Here is a 16,323-nt window from a genome sequence, read left to right as displayed (position 1 = left end):
TAAATACCAAAAAGAAGGCTGTTTGTGACATACATCAACCAAGACAGTTTGTTTAAATTGGAGTGTAGCAAGAGAAGACCTAAGATATGTTCTGAAAACATAACGGGACGATGAGATCAATATACAAGCAAGTCACCATTGCTTTTCGTTACTAGATCCTGTTTTTTTAAGGCCAGTTGTACTGCAGAATGAAACGGTTCATATTACAGAGAAACTAGCACATTGGTAAACTCACATTTAAGAGCAGCAATCCCTTCTCCCAATATAAAAAGGTTTATTTTCTCTTTTGCAGATTCTGCAGCTACTATAGAACATTAGCACTCATGGTTGTCTACACCTGAGAAATAGAAGGGCAGAAATCCTAAGTGAGACTCATTGCAATACTTCTATAAATGACATTTTAGATTATTTTAGTACCTGCCAGGTATAATACATCATGATGGTATACTGTGGAATCTCTTTATAGAAGCAATAGACACACAGTCCAAAAAAAAAATATATTGTCCTTAACAATCCTGCAAAAGCACTGTGCGTTCAAAAACAGGTTTCCACTTTCTTTCATTAGTTTTTTCCCCCCCAAGTTGAAAGAAAGTCTGGGAAAAACATTATGTAAAACGGTCACTTGCTTGGGGTATAAGTACATGGTTTAAGGAATAAAAAAAAAAGTCCTTAGGAAGTGTACAACAAATGGTGTGTCCTCCAGGACATATTCTTAACCTTTTAGATAATGCTCATACGCATGCTCTTTTCATAATGAGCAAAAGTAATATTAAACGCTTCTCCCACAATTACGGAATCCCTTTAAATGTTTCCGGTGAACTGCATCAATTTCTAGCAAACTGGACAACGCACAGTCTGGACAGCTTTGTGATTGAGATGTGGATTTGTTTTTCACAGGTTGTGTTAGATTTTTGCTTTATTCCAACTCTGACAATTTACACGGCCTTCGGAATTCCTGCCCACGTTCATGGATCCATTTATTGGATACTGAAGGGGGAAAAAAAAAAAGAAAAGACAATTAAGCTTTGTTTTTTGTTTCTTTCCCACAAAGGAGCATAAGAATAGTTAATTGTGAAAAATATTGGTCACCTTTGTCCCTCCTTTTGGGAGACCCTACCCCTTTTTAGTATTACTATTATTTCACTTAATGGACTAGTGGGTGTCATAAAGTAGGCATCAATACTCACCCCATTTATTTCCAACTAAGACAGGACAGGCTGCGTGTCTTGTGCTATAGTCCCCTTCACCACTTTCAAACAGATTGTACCAGAAAACTGCTGTTCCCTAAGGTAGGAAAAAATAAAACATATAGAAGTCAATTATTCTGTCTACTAGACTGAGTCCGCCAAACATTTGTATATTGCAGTAACAACCCTTTTAGTAGGATTCCCAGCTCAGTGCGGTATGCAAGAGTTTGTTATGAAAAATAATAAAATGAGATGACCCCATCCCCTCAGTTTGCAGCAACTTATTTTTTATAACCATCTCTGATGGAAAATATCTTGCAGGAAGAAAATATCCTTAACTTCACTACAAGAGCTCCAAAATACATAGGATTCAGACACCACGGCCCTGGTTTGTGTTCCCAAAGGTTTACAAAACAGAACATTCACACAGCAAAGAAATGTGGAAGTAACAACCCAGCAAGGCGAATTAAGACTGCTGCAAGAGCATATGTACTAAAATACCCAAATGTCTGCATTCTACCACTCAGTGCCCATGTCAGAAAGAAGTTTAAATGAGCTTGTGGCCAGCAGGTGCATAAAACACACTATGAATGGTGTTACATAGTCCAGTCGCTTCAGAATTATAGACTTGTTTTGATTACAATCCGACATTAACAATATTAGTACCCATGGATCAATGAACAAAAGCAGCCTTTATGGATCATATGATGCCTAAAGCTCTGATCACTTGTAATTTTCCTCATGTAGAAACGTTCAAGGGAAAACCGTGGTGACCTACTGCAAAGTTTATAAACTTTGCATCCCTTTTAGTGTTTTTGCCATTTTTTTATTTTACTTTTGTTCTAGAGGTTTAAAAAAAAGATATATATATATATTTTACCTTTTTTGGATAGACAGCAGCTCCAACTTCAGGGAAGACAGTAGCGCCACCTGCTGCGACATCACTCATCTGTAAATACAGAATTTAGAAATAGGTGAGCAGGTGATACCTAGTGAGCTAATAGCAGAAGAGCTATGTTAAAGCCCCCCCCCCCCCCCCCAAAAAAAACTAAGATTAGGTTACTAGTTCACAGAACTTTGAATGTAAATGATCAAAGTCTACATCATAATGGAATGGAATTCTTTTTTTTTTTAATCAGTTGTTTCATGAGAAATGGAACAAAAAGAAATATTTCTAAAGAAAATCCTCCAAAGGGAAGACATGATTGGAACTTGGTTTCTGCAAGTATGTTAATCGTGCTCCCTTTTTATAGAGGGGGGGAAAGCAATTGTTTGTTTGTTATATGGAACATAGAAAGTTTATGATATGCCTGAAATTGCAATATTAAAAGCATAAGAATACTGTAACCCTGGGCACAAATCGAGCAATAATATTACTGTAATCTAATCAAACTCAGATGGATAAAAACCATGAATGTATGCTGGGAAATAGAACATAACATTAAAATACAATAAAACTAGTTAGGCTCTTTATATTAAAGGTGGCTATTGACAAAGGAAATATAGAAACATTGGCATTACAGGAAAAGTTATCCTGCGAGGAAATCGATTAAGATTGGGAAAAAGGAAAAGGGCTGCATTAATGTTCTCACAGAGTGGTTTAGATTTTAAGAATTGTCCTCTGGAGATAAAATTCAACAAATGATCACCGATTTTAATAGCTATTTAATTTAAATATGCTATTTGTAGCTGACACAAATACACATACAATTGTAGCCACAAAACAAAAAGTAAATTCATGGCTCACATGTCTATGCTGCGGGAGTAACTTGCAGTAATGCAGCATGATGTAAATAAACAGTCTACGTTAACACCAGCAGCGACTTACATAAAATAGCCAGGTAGCGATCCTGTTGCCTGTCCCAAGCTCTTTAAATGCATCAGGTTCATCTTTCTGTACAAGACATACCAGCAAATAAGTCATGGCGTGTATAAATATCCACACACACACAGCAGTAAAGCCAACAATTATAAAGTACTGTATTGCCCACCACTGTCGATTTTCACGTTAACAAATCTGGATTTCCCCACTAATTTATTTTTTAAAAATGTCATCACGTACATTGTCAGTCTATATCAGAATCAAGCACAATTTATTTAACTGCGGGATGCATTAAATCAATAAGGACAGAGAGAGTAATTCTGTCCAGATTAATGCAGTAATTAATACACTAGACACAGGTGGGGATGAGGAAGGCTCTACAAACATTATGACAGCGCACACGCGTAAGGATAACGGAGCAGATTTTACAAACTCTGAAAGGACAGATTTAGTGCATTACAAAGTTATCAGCGTTTACAGAATCCACTAATCCATTATGAGTTATCCACAAACAAATTGAATGCAAACTGCTGCTAAACGGGATCAAACATCAAAGCGCATTCTCTAGTTTGTGGGAAACGCCTGGAAACTCATCTTGATTTTTAGAAATGTATTTGAATATAGAAACACGTTTGAGGTCCTTAAATCTGCCTCTTACAAAAGCTTTTCCCAGGAACAAACACACCGACATGTTTTAGGGAGACGGGATTGGTGGTTTACTGTAATTACATCAGAAGCACTAAAAAAATTAAATAGCTGTGTATAATTTGTAGATGTGGCTTAAGACTAATGAACTAGTTCGGCCGGTGAAAACATCAAATAACGAACACCCATTTTATAACTGTGGCTCTGAATGTGCTTTCTATTTAAAGCAATTAGATCAATACAACTAATAGCTTTAATCCTCTGCTGTCTACCTACGATTTTATTTCAAACATTTTAAAAACAAGCATAGGTAACTTTTTAGGTTTTGTTCGATCAGCAATGTCACAAAAATTTGTATAGAGATTTCTCCTTTTCTCCTTGTATTAGGTGCGTTGTCATGTGTTATATGACCCACTGGACGCATTAGAAACTAAAGGCCTCCTTCAAAGCTGTCTAGGTTAAATTTAATCCTTTATATGCCCAACCAAGGGAATCATTAAAGCAGCAGTCCAAACACAAACACGTGCAATTAGATCTAGAATTCTTTTTAGATCTAGAATTATCCCTGGAAGAGATGCAGGGAAGTGCTGCATTAATGGAGTTCGCTAACACTTTACTTGCCCGTGCAAAATCAAAGTGGGGTTCATATTGTCCTCCCATTCCATAATTTGCCACCTGAAAGACAAAAAACACAATTGGGAGATATTTCAATCAACTTTAAAAGCTGGACTTACCCTTCCAAAATCAAAATGGGGCTCATATTGGCCTCCAACTCCATAGTTGGCTACCTATGAGAAGCAGAACACAGCGTGTATTAAGCGTGAACATATGTGGCCAGTTAGGGTTTCCTTTCGTAGCGGTGAGTGATATTTCTTTAAAAAGGTATTATAGCTAAAAGTTCATAAAATAGGCAGCTTATTAGTCAGGGGGCTATAAACCCATGAAGCCATAGGAATGCCCTTTACAGCCACATGATGAGGAGGGACAGAAAAATTAACAAAAGCACATTACGGGGCATACTACTCCATGGGCTGATCATATTATTTGGGGGGGGGGGGGGGGAGAGAGACATTGTTATTAAATTAAAAATGATGGTTCTCCAGCAGTTTAGGTTTATTTAAACATAAAATGATACAAAAAGCAATAGTAGTATGTTTTACGCTTGGGTTTTATCTAGCCTTCTGTTTAGGTTATTCACATCTATATTTTGTAGCTGTGGCATCAAACGGCTTCCACCATATCCCAGACAAGTCTACAAAGTTCCTATTCAATACCAGATCAAATTAATATCCTACCATAGACAAAAATGGGGAGCTATAATAAGCTTCCTGAACACCACCTGCTTTACTTTTTCAGATTTGTTTTAACTCCAGGTTACATACCCTTTACTGCCATTGGTTCAGCCACTTGGAGTTTAAGCTCAGGGATCTTGACGTACAATAAGATACAGATTGAGGGAGGTTAACAGATTTCTCAGTTTTCTGTGACATTTATTTGTAGACAGGATATTTAGAGGGTTTCTGTTCTTTTTATAAGAACAAGCCTCCTCAACATCAGATTCTCTGCTTTATATGAATTATAGTTATATTTCCTATTTACTTTTTTTTTTAGATGAATTTTAATTATTGTTTTAAATATTAATATTAGAAGTTTTAATATTATTTGTACTCTGGATGTGGCTATACCATCACTATTAACGTTTCAATAATTGCAGGATTTTTCCCTTAAGTATAGCCTTTAATTGGTCATTTTCAATTATTTTCCTTACTAATTACAAATATTAATATCCGACCCTCTAACACTTTTATTAAGGATTGCCGTAAGAGATTATAGGGCCTGCTGAACCCAACAGTTGTATGGCTTCAATGCCCCAGAAGATGAGGTGGAAAAAACTGAATAGAAAATATGACTAAACAGTAGTAGCCATAGTGGCCATATCACAGCGGGTTTTTGCCACTTATAAAAAGTGTCACTTACTTGAAGCTCTTCAGCCGTAGATACATCAAGACCCGTTAGCGCTTGTATTCTTTGGTTGAGTCTGTCCACCACAGGATCTTCATAACCAGACAACCAAGCACTAAAGCAAGACATTGTATTTATTTTTTTATTTTGTGTGTAATTAGAAAGTATACCTTCGCAGTCAAAATGATATCATTAAAAAAAAGCTATATTATTCCATTTAGCATTCAGGCATAAATCAGGTCTATAAAAATATTATTCCCACTTTGCACATATTTGAGGTTGTTGGCTCCTCATTAGTCTGGTTGCAGCTTGCTGTCCAGGGGTTAATGGGGAGGAGGTTTAATTGCACCTCCCCCAACACATTAATAAGGTTTTGGTAGCCGTATAAACTGCTTTGTGTGCCCACTATGTAGGAGGTGAGCGTAGGTTCTCACCCTATTGAGAGTGGGCCTTGACGTGGCGGGTGAGCTTAATTATGCTTTGGCCAATTCATATAACCAAAACCTCTCATTTATATTATGTTTATATATTTGTTGCCAACTTTATTAGGGTAAGAAGCGCAGACAGTTTTTGTTTTTTGTATACATTGTACAGCCAATACACTGTATTTGCAGCATGCTCATACTGTTTGGTAGGCCTCGTATCATACATTTGTATTATTTGCAAATAAAACTTAAAAATAAAAAAACTTAACACTCACTGTACTTTTAGTTTTTAGTCTGGCTATTCTAGAATGGGGTAAAAAATTGGTTCATCATTCTACAAAAACGTTGGTGCTTGTATTTAAATGTTGTATATTACAACCCATATGGGTACTTATACCCACGTAATAACAATCCTTGATGGAATGTTTACGTTATAAAACCAAATGAGACAGAAATATTATCCAACACACATCTGCAATCAGAGGGCGCTAAGAGCCAATATCTTGAATTGTATTTAATCTCTCTGTACCCTAAAACAGTGTTCTATGTGGGACATAACATGGAACAGGGAGAAGAAAGCACAAAAATGAGAATGTGAATACACGCAAAAAAGCACAGCGATTTAATTCTCCAAAACAAAGCTTTCTTAGCTTCTACGCGATCCTACACTATGTCAGGCTTGCCGTTCACAGTATTATTTCCACATGACAGATGAATTTATGTTCACGCATTGCGATATGTTGGTGCACATGAACATAGTGCTGACTGATCCACCGCTTTAATACAGTTAAAGAAGATCCTGTACCCAGCAACACTTGAGACCATTGAGGATGCGATCTTCCTGTCAGATACATTGCCAAGAGCTTCCCAGTACACGATCATGCAAGTGTCCCTTCCCTCTACAAGCCACCAGCTGTTAGAAATAAGTCTCCAAGATGTAGAAGAACTCTTTCACAAGGACAGTGAAGCATAACACAAATGGGCACGTGCTAGCAATGCTTTACCCCAATACTTTTCACTGGTTTGTCAACATCAAAACTGGCACTTCTGTTACACCGCTTGTCAAACTGTAAAATTAACTTCTTGCTTGAAAATGCCAAACTTCTCCAAGCACATTTGGGAAAGGTATTTGGAGGGTTGGGCAATCCATTTGTCAACGCAGCAGGTTCACGAAAACACTTGCCCTTACCTCTTAGAGACTCTGTATTGTGCTGTGGTCAGTTTTCCTGTCACTGGGTCATGCACTGTAGCCCTCCTAAGCTACAAAAAGAGAAAGGACTTTGGTTTAATTTGTGAGCAGGCATTTTTAAGCCGTGCCAAGGATTCAGATTGGTTTGGGTGGAATGCCACTAAGCAAATCTGTGGGAGTCTCCTCGGGAACATGAATGAAGCTTCATCCTGGTTCACTATTCAATGTCCTTTCACTTTTTAGTAGAAATACTAGTGCAGAGTGCCTACGTGCCATTTTTGTTTTTAGAAGTTATGTCTTATCCCACTTGAAAAGAAGTGAAATGGGCCGCGTTCACGTTTCAATGAAAATGTCTGAACAAAACGGGAAAAATAAAGTACACATACGTATAATATTCCCAAATACAAATATATGGACATGGCCACCAATATTAAAAAGATAAAGTGGAAAAAGAAAAACTTCTGCATAACAAAAAGAACGTTGGACACTCTGCATTAGCATTGACATTATAGACAGGACCGATATATCAGGAACATTGTCCTGTTACCTCAGTTCCTTCGACACCTTTGCCCCTAATGCAAGCGATGCATTACAGATATGGCATGAAATCCTTTCCTCTTACCTTTTGCTAATTCTGTAGGGTGCAGTCTCCAGGACTCCTGTTATAGGGTTTGAAATGGTGGCTCGCCTCAGCTGTGAAGCCAACCAATCACAAAAATTGTAACAAACATAAAAGTAGCATTCACCCAACCAATCAGAAGCCTTTATTTGTTAAAGTAGCAGGTAAAAAAGTAAGAGGTTAAGACTGAGAAAATACTCGTGTTTTCAGATAAGGCATTTTTACTTATGAATGCATAAGAAAAGAAAAAGTATAGTTGCACATGTTTTATAAACAAACATTCTGTTAATCTAAACCACAGAAGAGGGCATAACACATTAATAAAAGGAACCCTGATGAACATACCCTTGGCTTTGCAAGTTCTTGAATTTTAGTAATCTCCTCATCTGAAATTATATCATGGTAACGTACAATCCAGGGTTTATCCCATTCATCTTCCTGCTTCGTTGGAGAGAGAATAAATTGTGGGCTTTTGTTCCCATTGTAGTAACGGCAAAAAAGTTTCTTTTGCCTGCGAGGTGTCTAGAAAAATAGAAGATTAATAGTTTTATTCAAAAACTAAGCATGGTGCAGAAGACAATTACATGGCATCAGTGCGATACCATCCGCCTGCATTGTACATACTTATGAATGATACTGAGGCTAACAAATAACGTCTGTCCATCTTTCTTGTACCTATATTATGTACACACACACACACACGTTTTATATTTTCTCCCAAACAGTGGTATTACCATTTTAACCCCTTCTCCACGGCAGAGCATCTCATATTTCTGTCTCTCGGGTAGGTGATCCAAAGGCCGTCCTTTCCTGGCCCCGTCAGACGTAGCTGTACTAGATTTATTTTGCTCCTTTGACATGATATATTCAAAGTATTTCAAATTCCCATTTCCTCTTTGATGCTCAGGATCTAAGATTCAAACATTATGGAGAGAGTTATGGGCAAATAGCTAACAATTGAAGATGGAATTTTGAGAGCGGTCAAATTAACGTTATATTGTCCACTAAAAAGACTCGGCATACAATGCCAAGTTATACAAGCACTTACAAGACACAAGATTAGTTTGGAAAAACCCCATAAAGGGTCCAATTTTAAACCGGCATGGGGAAACAGGATTACATTACGTCAGAAACCCCCCCCCCAGTAAAACCGAGGCTGCTCGCACACACACAATGTGAAAGAGAGGTAAGGGGGTGGGGGCATATATGACTGTGAATGTGAGTATGAATGTCTATGTATAAGTGTGTGTGAACATGAATCTGTATGTGAAAGCACTTGTATATATGTGTATGTGTTTGTGTGTGTGAACATGAATGTTTACATACAAGTGGTTTGAGAGGGGAGTGTTTTTTTGTATGGATTAGCATACTACTTGTGGGGCAATAACAACACGGGCAGACTGTTTGGGGTTTAAAATGACACTGGTAAGCTTCTTGGGGGCAAAGGTGACACTCATAAGCTGTTTGGGGAAATGGTGCCACATGTTGGTTGGTGAAGCTGGGGTCCCGGGGACAATTTTTGCACAGTGGCTCTGCAGGTTCTAGTTATTCCCCTGCATATAACACGCAGTCAGGTTAGAAAAAGATCTAACTACGGATTACATAATTTATTCCTTGTTGACATTGCAAAGGTGCCAGTGCATTGTTTATAATAGGGGGAGTGTTTCATTTAAAAGAGAACTTAATTTCCTTAACAAATAAAGCGACATGCGAACAGCTGGTAAAAGCCAGATAGGAATGCTACATCCTTGTTCCTCTTACCTACCAGTCGTGCCAAGCAAATATGGGTTTATGCTTTCCATTTCTTCAGCGTTAGTCAGTGAAGAATTTTATTTTACCAAAGTAGATTTGAGAAGGCCGTACTTGTCAAGTCAAAATTGCAGACTGACATAGGCACCAGACCAACAGGAGTAAACCCACTGTACATTTAAGATAAGTTTATTATCCAAATTGGTTTTATAACTGTTCCAGTAAATGTCACTGGCCTTTTTGATGCATGTGAAATACCGGTATATTTACATTCTTAGTTCAGTAACCTGTACAGTTTTAACAAGTTACTTGTTAAACATTCTGCAATTAGAGAAATGGCTGCAATGAGGAAGCGAAGCAGAAAAACGTAGCATAATTTTAACAATCCTAGTTTCTGAAGAAAGTGTACCATCATCTGATATATACCGCTGGGGAACTACTCGCAGCTGAGCAGACGCTTTGGCCAACAAACACCAGAAAAAAAATGAAGACTGCTGTTTTGGCCAAAAGTAATAAAATAATTTCCAGCAACGCATTTACATTAATCATGTTTACTGCTCATTAAGCAACCATCAGCATGCCTCTTTACTGTAGAACACAGACTAACAGCTACTAGAGAAGTATGGAGCATTTTACTCTATAACTTGATTCCTTACCCAGTTCCAGTAGTCTCTTCGTTAGCATCAAAGCTTTGTCCAAATCTCCTTGTTGGTACACAGAATAGCTAAGGTAATCTAGAACTACAACTTTGTCAATGGAGGATTCTTCTCCATCATCCAACTGTTGCAGAGCCTGCCCCATCCACAGCTCTGTGTGATAATAGTCTGCATCCGTGTAGGCAACTTTACCCAATTCAAAACAGTCTTCAGCGGTTAATGAAGTTTTGTGCTTCACACCTAGGGACAGATGAGTTTAGAAGAGGTGCTTCAGCACACACACATACTATATTCATTTTTTACTAGTGATAAATATATTACAATTACCTGGAAGATTACCCCTGGAGATGGTCTCTGTGTCAAGTTTGTAAGTATCTTGCAGACGAAGCAAGGCTTTTGCTGCACCCGTCTGGTCCTCATCATTGGGGAAATACTGTCTCTGAATAGTTAGGTTGGAGATAAATCCTGTGAAGACAGTGAGGAAGGCCTTTTTACAATACAAAAAGCGATCAATGAATTGACAGACGTTCAAAAGGAGAATATATAATGGGCAAATACAGCCAATGTTAGCCCTACGAAGTTTCGGTAGGCTATGGTTAAGAAAAAATTGTCATTTAAATATTTTTCACTTTCTGAAGTAATCATCCTGAGATTCCTAACCATGTACAAAGAATCATTGATGTACTGTACATCAATGTGAAGGAGAGAAATCTGCTACATGGCGAAGTCCATTTATCTTGCAATCTAGCACTTAATGGTCTTGATTGGGTTCCCATTCACTCTAGTAGTGCATTAAAGAAAAAAAAATGTACTGTACCATCAGACATGTCCTTCAACACTAGATTTTCTAGCTCAGCCCATTCAGTATTGAGTCGCTTCATCAATTTAAAAGCATTGACTGGGTGCCCCAAGAACCCCTCAGGGTCCTTGACAGCTATTTCTGTCAGTTGATCCAACCTTTCTGCCCACCTGCAAGTTTAGAGAAAAAAAAAAAATACATAAAAAAGTCCTCGTTCGTCACGCCGAGGAAACATATGCATGCAGACACAGAGCCTCAAAGCGGGAAGACTGGAGCAGATGGCATGTTTGACTACATTAATAACGGAGCTGGAAAATGAAAGTCACCTGCAGTAGTTGTTTAACAATTGGCACAAAATTGTTTACACAGAAATTAATGGTATGTGCTAAACATTAATAAAAAAAAAATACTGAACCCTATCCAAATCACACCTGTTTATGTAGATACAAAGCAGTGACATGTTAAAGCTAAATTATACCCTAAAGCACTTTTTTTTTTTAAATAAAATGTAATTGGTGTGGGTGCTTCCCTACAGCTGATATATAAACCAAATGTCTCCACAGGAAACTATTAGAGGTAAACTCTCTCTGCGCTATTAACGCTGAAACAAGTATTGTCATCCACAGCTATGAAAAGCATCTTACCTATAACAATTAGTGGTCACTTGTTAAAAAAAAAAAATGTTTTTTGTTCCAGTTACATTAGGTGGATGATATACGTTCTGCTGTACGGAAGTATATACTGTACACTGCCACATTGTAGATCTGACTTACTTCTTAATTTCTGCCAGTTTCACCTCTTCTGCCTTAATATAATCTTTCAGTGATGTCACCAGGTCTTTCTCTGTGCTGAGCAAATCTGTCATGTGACCTAGAAATCAAACAGATGAAGATCATGAAGATTGGGAAACAAATCTTGAAAACTGTATGGATCATCTGAAAATTCAAATATATATACACACACACACATAAATAAGAGATTATCTTACAGATAATACATTTTCATAAGAGAACTTTACCGTAACTGCATACATAGGCACCAATCTCCCTGTCCTATTACCTCTCTGAGCCTTGTTTTTGTCTGAGATGGTAATAAGATGTAATGTACTGGCCTATCTTGGGCTGCTACTGTTAATGAAATCTTTCATAGTGCAAATGAAAGAAAAATAGTATTTGCATTATAAACTGCAACCAGATTCTGTAGAGCTAGAGATAAAAAAAAAAACAACCTAAAATAGAACTTACCAATGGATGTAAAGAAGTCTGTGTGAGCACAACATAGGGAAAATAATCCCAGGGCTATCAACAGATGGTATATGTGCATGGTGATGGCAAACCTGTAAAATAAAAGAGGGGCATTTCACTCACATATTACAAGATTCTCTATCCCACTTAACATGTTCCAATTCTCTTATTACTGTTCACATAAAATATCAATGCACTATATAGAGACATACATTATTTCTTTAATCTTTGAGATGGAAGAAGATGCCTTTGAGGTCCAGAACTCATGCAATTCTATGTCTTTTTCTAGGTTGGACCAGTAAACAAACTTAACAAAAAGTTTTGGAGTCTTGCTTTTTAAATTAATAAAATAATAATAATAATAATAATAATAATAGTAAAAAAAAAAATGTAATCATAATTCTATTGCTTAGATTATGTCTGTATTAAACCAGGTTCATGAATGGTACCGCCACAACGCAGTAACAAATTGGCAACATAATGGGTAGAACTACTGAAAAGGAATTTAGAATGAACATACAGAATAATTTATTCAAACAAACATTTAAACAGTATGATATTTTGGCAAAAACCTGCTGCAATGCGTTATATTGATTTAACACGCGGGTGCGTAACTCCAATACGTTTATTGGATTTTACTCTAACTCTCAAAGGGTTACTCACTACAAGAGGAACAAACTCAATAACATCGCATAACCGGCTCATAGGCATCAGGCCAAAAATGCAAAGCTTAATAAAAATCCGTATGCATTTTTTGAGGGATAAGGTTATGTAAGATTGTAATTTTAATAAACCAGTGCCAAAAAAGTATAGACCTATCTTGCTGTATGACAGTGGTATATAGCATGTAGTTCTCCAGCTGTGAGACCCCAATTACCGATATAGGAAAAGTCTACAGGAATAGACAGGTCTGCTGATGGCATTAATAGCAATGGGAGCAACTATGGTCATGAAAAAGTAAGATTGCCGTGCAGAACAGAAAATGAAGAAAAAATAATAATAATAATAAACACATTATTTTATTATGATATACCGTACTTTTCACCAGAGCAAACACCAGCTCCCATATTATGCTCAGAGTTTCACGCACATTCCAGAGCTGGTTCTAAATATGACTTCATCATCCTTGTTCTCACATTGCTATGTGTTGTATGTGTTATTCAGATCCTTTGGGTCACAGCAACCAAGAATGAAAATTATCCTCCTCCACGCGCTGTGTTGCAAGCATATGCCAACTTGGCTTACACTGTGCTACCCACAAATTCAAAATGCCAGGTGGCGTTTGAAATGGCAATCTTTCTCCCTTTGCTGCCATTTCTCTGCCTTTTTTGCAGTGGAAACCACTAATAAATAGTAACCTGTTTTTTTAGTATAGTAATACTTTACTTCATCACTAAAGTGTCACTAGTTCTCTACTTCCAGGTGGTACCACCATCTCTACAAGCTTTCCCATAATGCATACTTGCAAGAAAAGGGCTATCATTCTGTGATTAAACACATTCAACCATGAAATAATATTCTTGCAAAAAATAAAAAGTAGCCTATATTGACCTTAGGCATGGCACAGCTCACAAGTTCTGGTAGTTACAGGAAGCTTTCTCAGTTCAGAAGCAGCCAATTTCCTTGGAAAGATCCCTGGAATTCAGAGGTTTTTTTTCTTGCAAAGGTTTTGCTGCCAACACTTACTGCTTGAAAGATATTTTCCAACATTTTAACACCATGACCTTTTTCAACTTTTTCAAGCCACAGAAACATCAAAATTTCCAAATATTTGGTGATCCTGCAGGCTACCGAGAAGGTGCATTATTTGAATACACATTGTGTGCCTCTACAATAAACATCCCACATTTACTAACCAAAGGACTTCCCTGTTGTAGGGTACGTCAATATTGCCTTATGCTTGCAAGAGTTACAGATATTCAGATCATTATCTATTTGTAAAAAAAACAAAAACGAATGAGCTTGGTCAAATACTTTGTAACAAAAAAATAAACGGTCATTTTTATTTTATTATTGATTCCCCAATAAGACAGATTCAGATAAGATAAGACAGGCAAGGTTTCATGGCCAAGGGAAATGGTTCTGGGATTAGAAGGGGTCTCCGGGGGAAAAAGGATCTCAGTACCTGCTCCCCACCCACTTTCCAAAGTTGGTTGTAATGTATCATTTTAAGGACTTGGATGGTAAAACATTCTAATTGTAATGCAGCTTATGCTATAACTAATACCTATACATGTTATAAGGATTGCTATATTACTAGTATTCGGTTAGTATATGGAATGCCAACTCTTCACCTACCAGAAGTTATACATTTTAAACTTTCCTCATGAGGTTTATTACCCAACTGTTCAAGAATATTTAAAGCTAGGCATGCAGCCTAGTTATAAGACCACATTATGTACTCCTTGATGGCGAAAGCGACAACTGAAAAAACCATGAGGCCGTGCCAGAGAAAACACACAATCCAGTCAGTGTTCTGCTGTAAATAACCCCGCGAACCATTCCAGATTTTAGTATTATAAAAAAGGAGGTGAAACTGAAAGAGTTTGCCTTCAGTAGACAAGCAGTAAATTTACTCAACAGTAACAAAAAGAAGATTAATTAAGATTGTTATTCCAATAGCATGAAAAGCAGCATTTAACATTGTAGACTATCTTGTTAACCCAAGCCAGGAGTAACAAAACACACACCGTTACTTTTGCATAGAGAACAGGGCCTGACTGGGAGATTTTCTGGTGTGCCGGCAAGTCATGGGGCTGGCCAAGCTGAACTGGGGCCGCACAGATATCTATGCGGCCTGATAGCCGCCTAACGCGGGCACGCAGCTTACTGCAGAGGTTCCTGCTGTCCCACAGTGCGCGAGCGCCAGAGCGTTAGGCAACTGTTTGGCTTCATAGACATCAGCAAGACCCCAGTGTCGCTCGGCCGGCCCCCAGACCGGTGAAATTTGCAGATTTGGTAAGGGGGTTTGGAAGAGAGAATGGATGAATGAATAAGTGAGTAAGTGAGTGAATGAGTGTTCAGAGGCAGAGACAGATACTGCATTTAACCATGCAAGTCAATGGAGCAAGTTTCTTTTTATGAGCAAGTCCTAAAATTGGCGCTATAGTTTTACAAAAATCCTCACATGGAAAGTTAAATTACCAGCATGGTAATGTATGATTTAATCAAAGATGTCCCAAAAAAATAGGACATAAGCACAGACTGACCAGATGTTGAAAATTTCAAAAAAAATTACAGTTCCCAAATGTGGACTTTTACCCCCCACTAGCATTTGGAATATCCTGGGGTATCTAGTTTTCAAACATATATGGTTTGATGGGGTAAAGTGAGGTGCACTGCTTCAAAGATGTCCCACATAGAACATGGGGGCAGTATGACCATATTTGGAAAAAGACTATGCACAGTTTTTTTGCATTAGCTTTTGTAGACATGGTTGGATGAGTCTAGTGTGGAAGAACTTCACTGCCCGCAGGCAGACCTGACCTCAACTCCATCGAACACCTTTGGGATGAACTGGAACAGAGATTGTGAGCCAGGCATTCTCGTCCAACATCAGTGCCTGACCTCACAAATGGTCAACAATTCCAACAAAACCACTCAAAAGACTTGTGGAAAACCTTCCCAGATAAGTGGAACCTGGTATAGTTGCGTCTTCAGTATATAATGTTACTTAATATTAACAAAAAATAAATAAATACTGGGACACACATGCAAGTAATAATTTGTACCCACGAAAACAAAAGAAACAATAGGACAATCAAAAGCAAAAATATATTGATAAGAATTCTTTAAAAACACAGTCAGTAAATGATCCAGCCAGATATAAACTGTCCAAATAAAACAGCAAACAACATTCTTGCTGTGGTAAATTTTGCTGCCTTATTCAGCCTGTCACCTAAAATCAATGCGTTAATAGAATAGAATGTAGCCATTTATCTTGAAATGTCTGTGTGACTTACAAACTGGATCACAGAAAATCTTTTAGTGAAGATCATTTCGTCAATCATGTAGTAGGTTTCTGTT

General features: G+C 37.6%; 1 protein-coding gene across 1 annotated transcript; it reads right to left on the bottom strand.

Annotated features, from left to right (window-relative positions):
• Nucleotides 1-916: 916 nt before the first annotated feature.
• Nucleotides 917-15,794, bottom strand: LOC149281356 (prolyl 4-hydroxylase subunit alpha-1-like). Its single transcript, XM_089499400.1, has 15 exons — nucleotides 15,784-15,794; nucleotides 12,298-12,389; nucleotides 11,827-11,923; nucleotides 11,072-11,223; nucleotides 10,582-10,719; nucleotides 10,255-10,494; nucleotides 8,584-8,759; nucleotides 8,195-8,371; nucleotides 7,853-7,923; nucleotides 5,632-5,731; nucleotides 4,389-4,442; nucleotides 3,016-3,081; nucleotides 2,068-2,136; nucleotides 1,188-1,284; nucleotides 917-987 (listed from the first exon to the last, which is right to left on the bottom strand). Exons 1-15 carry the CDS (start codon nucleotides 15,792-15,794, stop codon nucleotides 917-919), a joined length of 1,611 nt encoding a protein of 536 aa, XP_089355526.1.
• Nucleotides 15,795-16,323: the final 529 nt, after the last annotated feature.

The sequence above is a fragment of the Sceloporus occidentalis genome, unplaced genomic scaffold (genome assembly GCF_023333645.1).
Source record: "Sceloporus occidentalis isolate IW3139 unplaced genomic scaffold, rSceOcc1.0.p SCAF_134, whole genome shotgun sequence".
In the NCBI taxonomy this organism is placed as follows: Eukaryota; Metazoa; Chordata; class Lepidosauria; order Squamata; family Phrynosomatidae; genus Sceloporus; species Sceloporus occidentalis.
This window is presented reverse-complemented; position numbering and strand designations above follow the sequence as displayed.

Excerpts from the sequence above, each read along its gene's own strand:
- LOC149281356 (XM_089499400.1), bottom strand. Across the intron at positions 4,443-5,631 it reads CTACGGCTGAAGAGCTTCAA|GTAGCCAACTATGGAGTTGG; the intron begins GTAAGTGACACT and ends TGCTTCTCATAG. Across the intron at positions 1,285-2,067 it reads CTGCTGTCTATCCAAAAAAG|GGAACAGCAGTTTTCTGGTA; the intron begins GTAAAATATATA and ends TTCCTACCTTAG.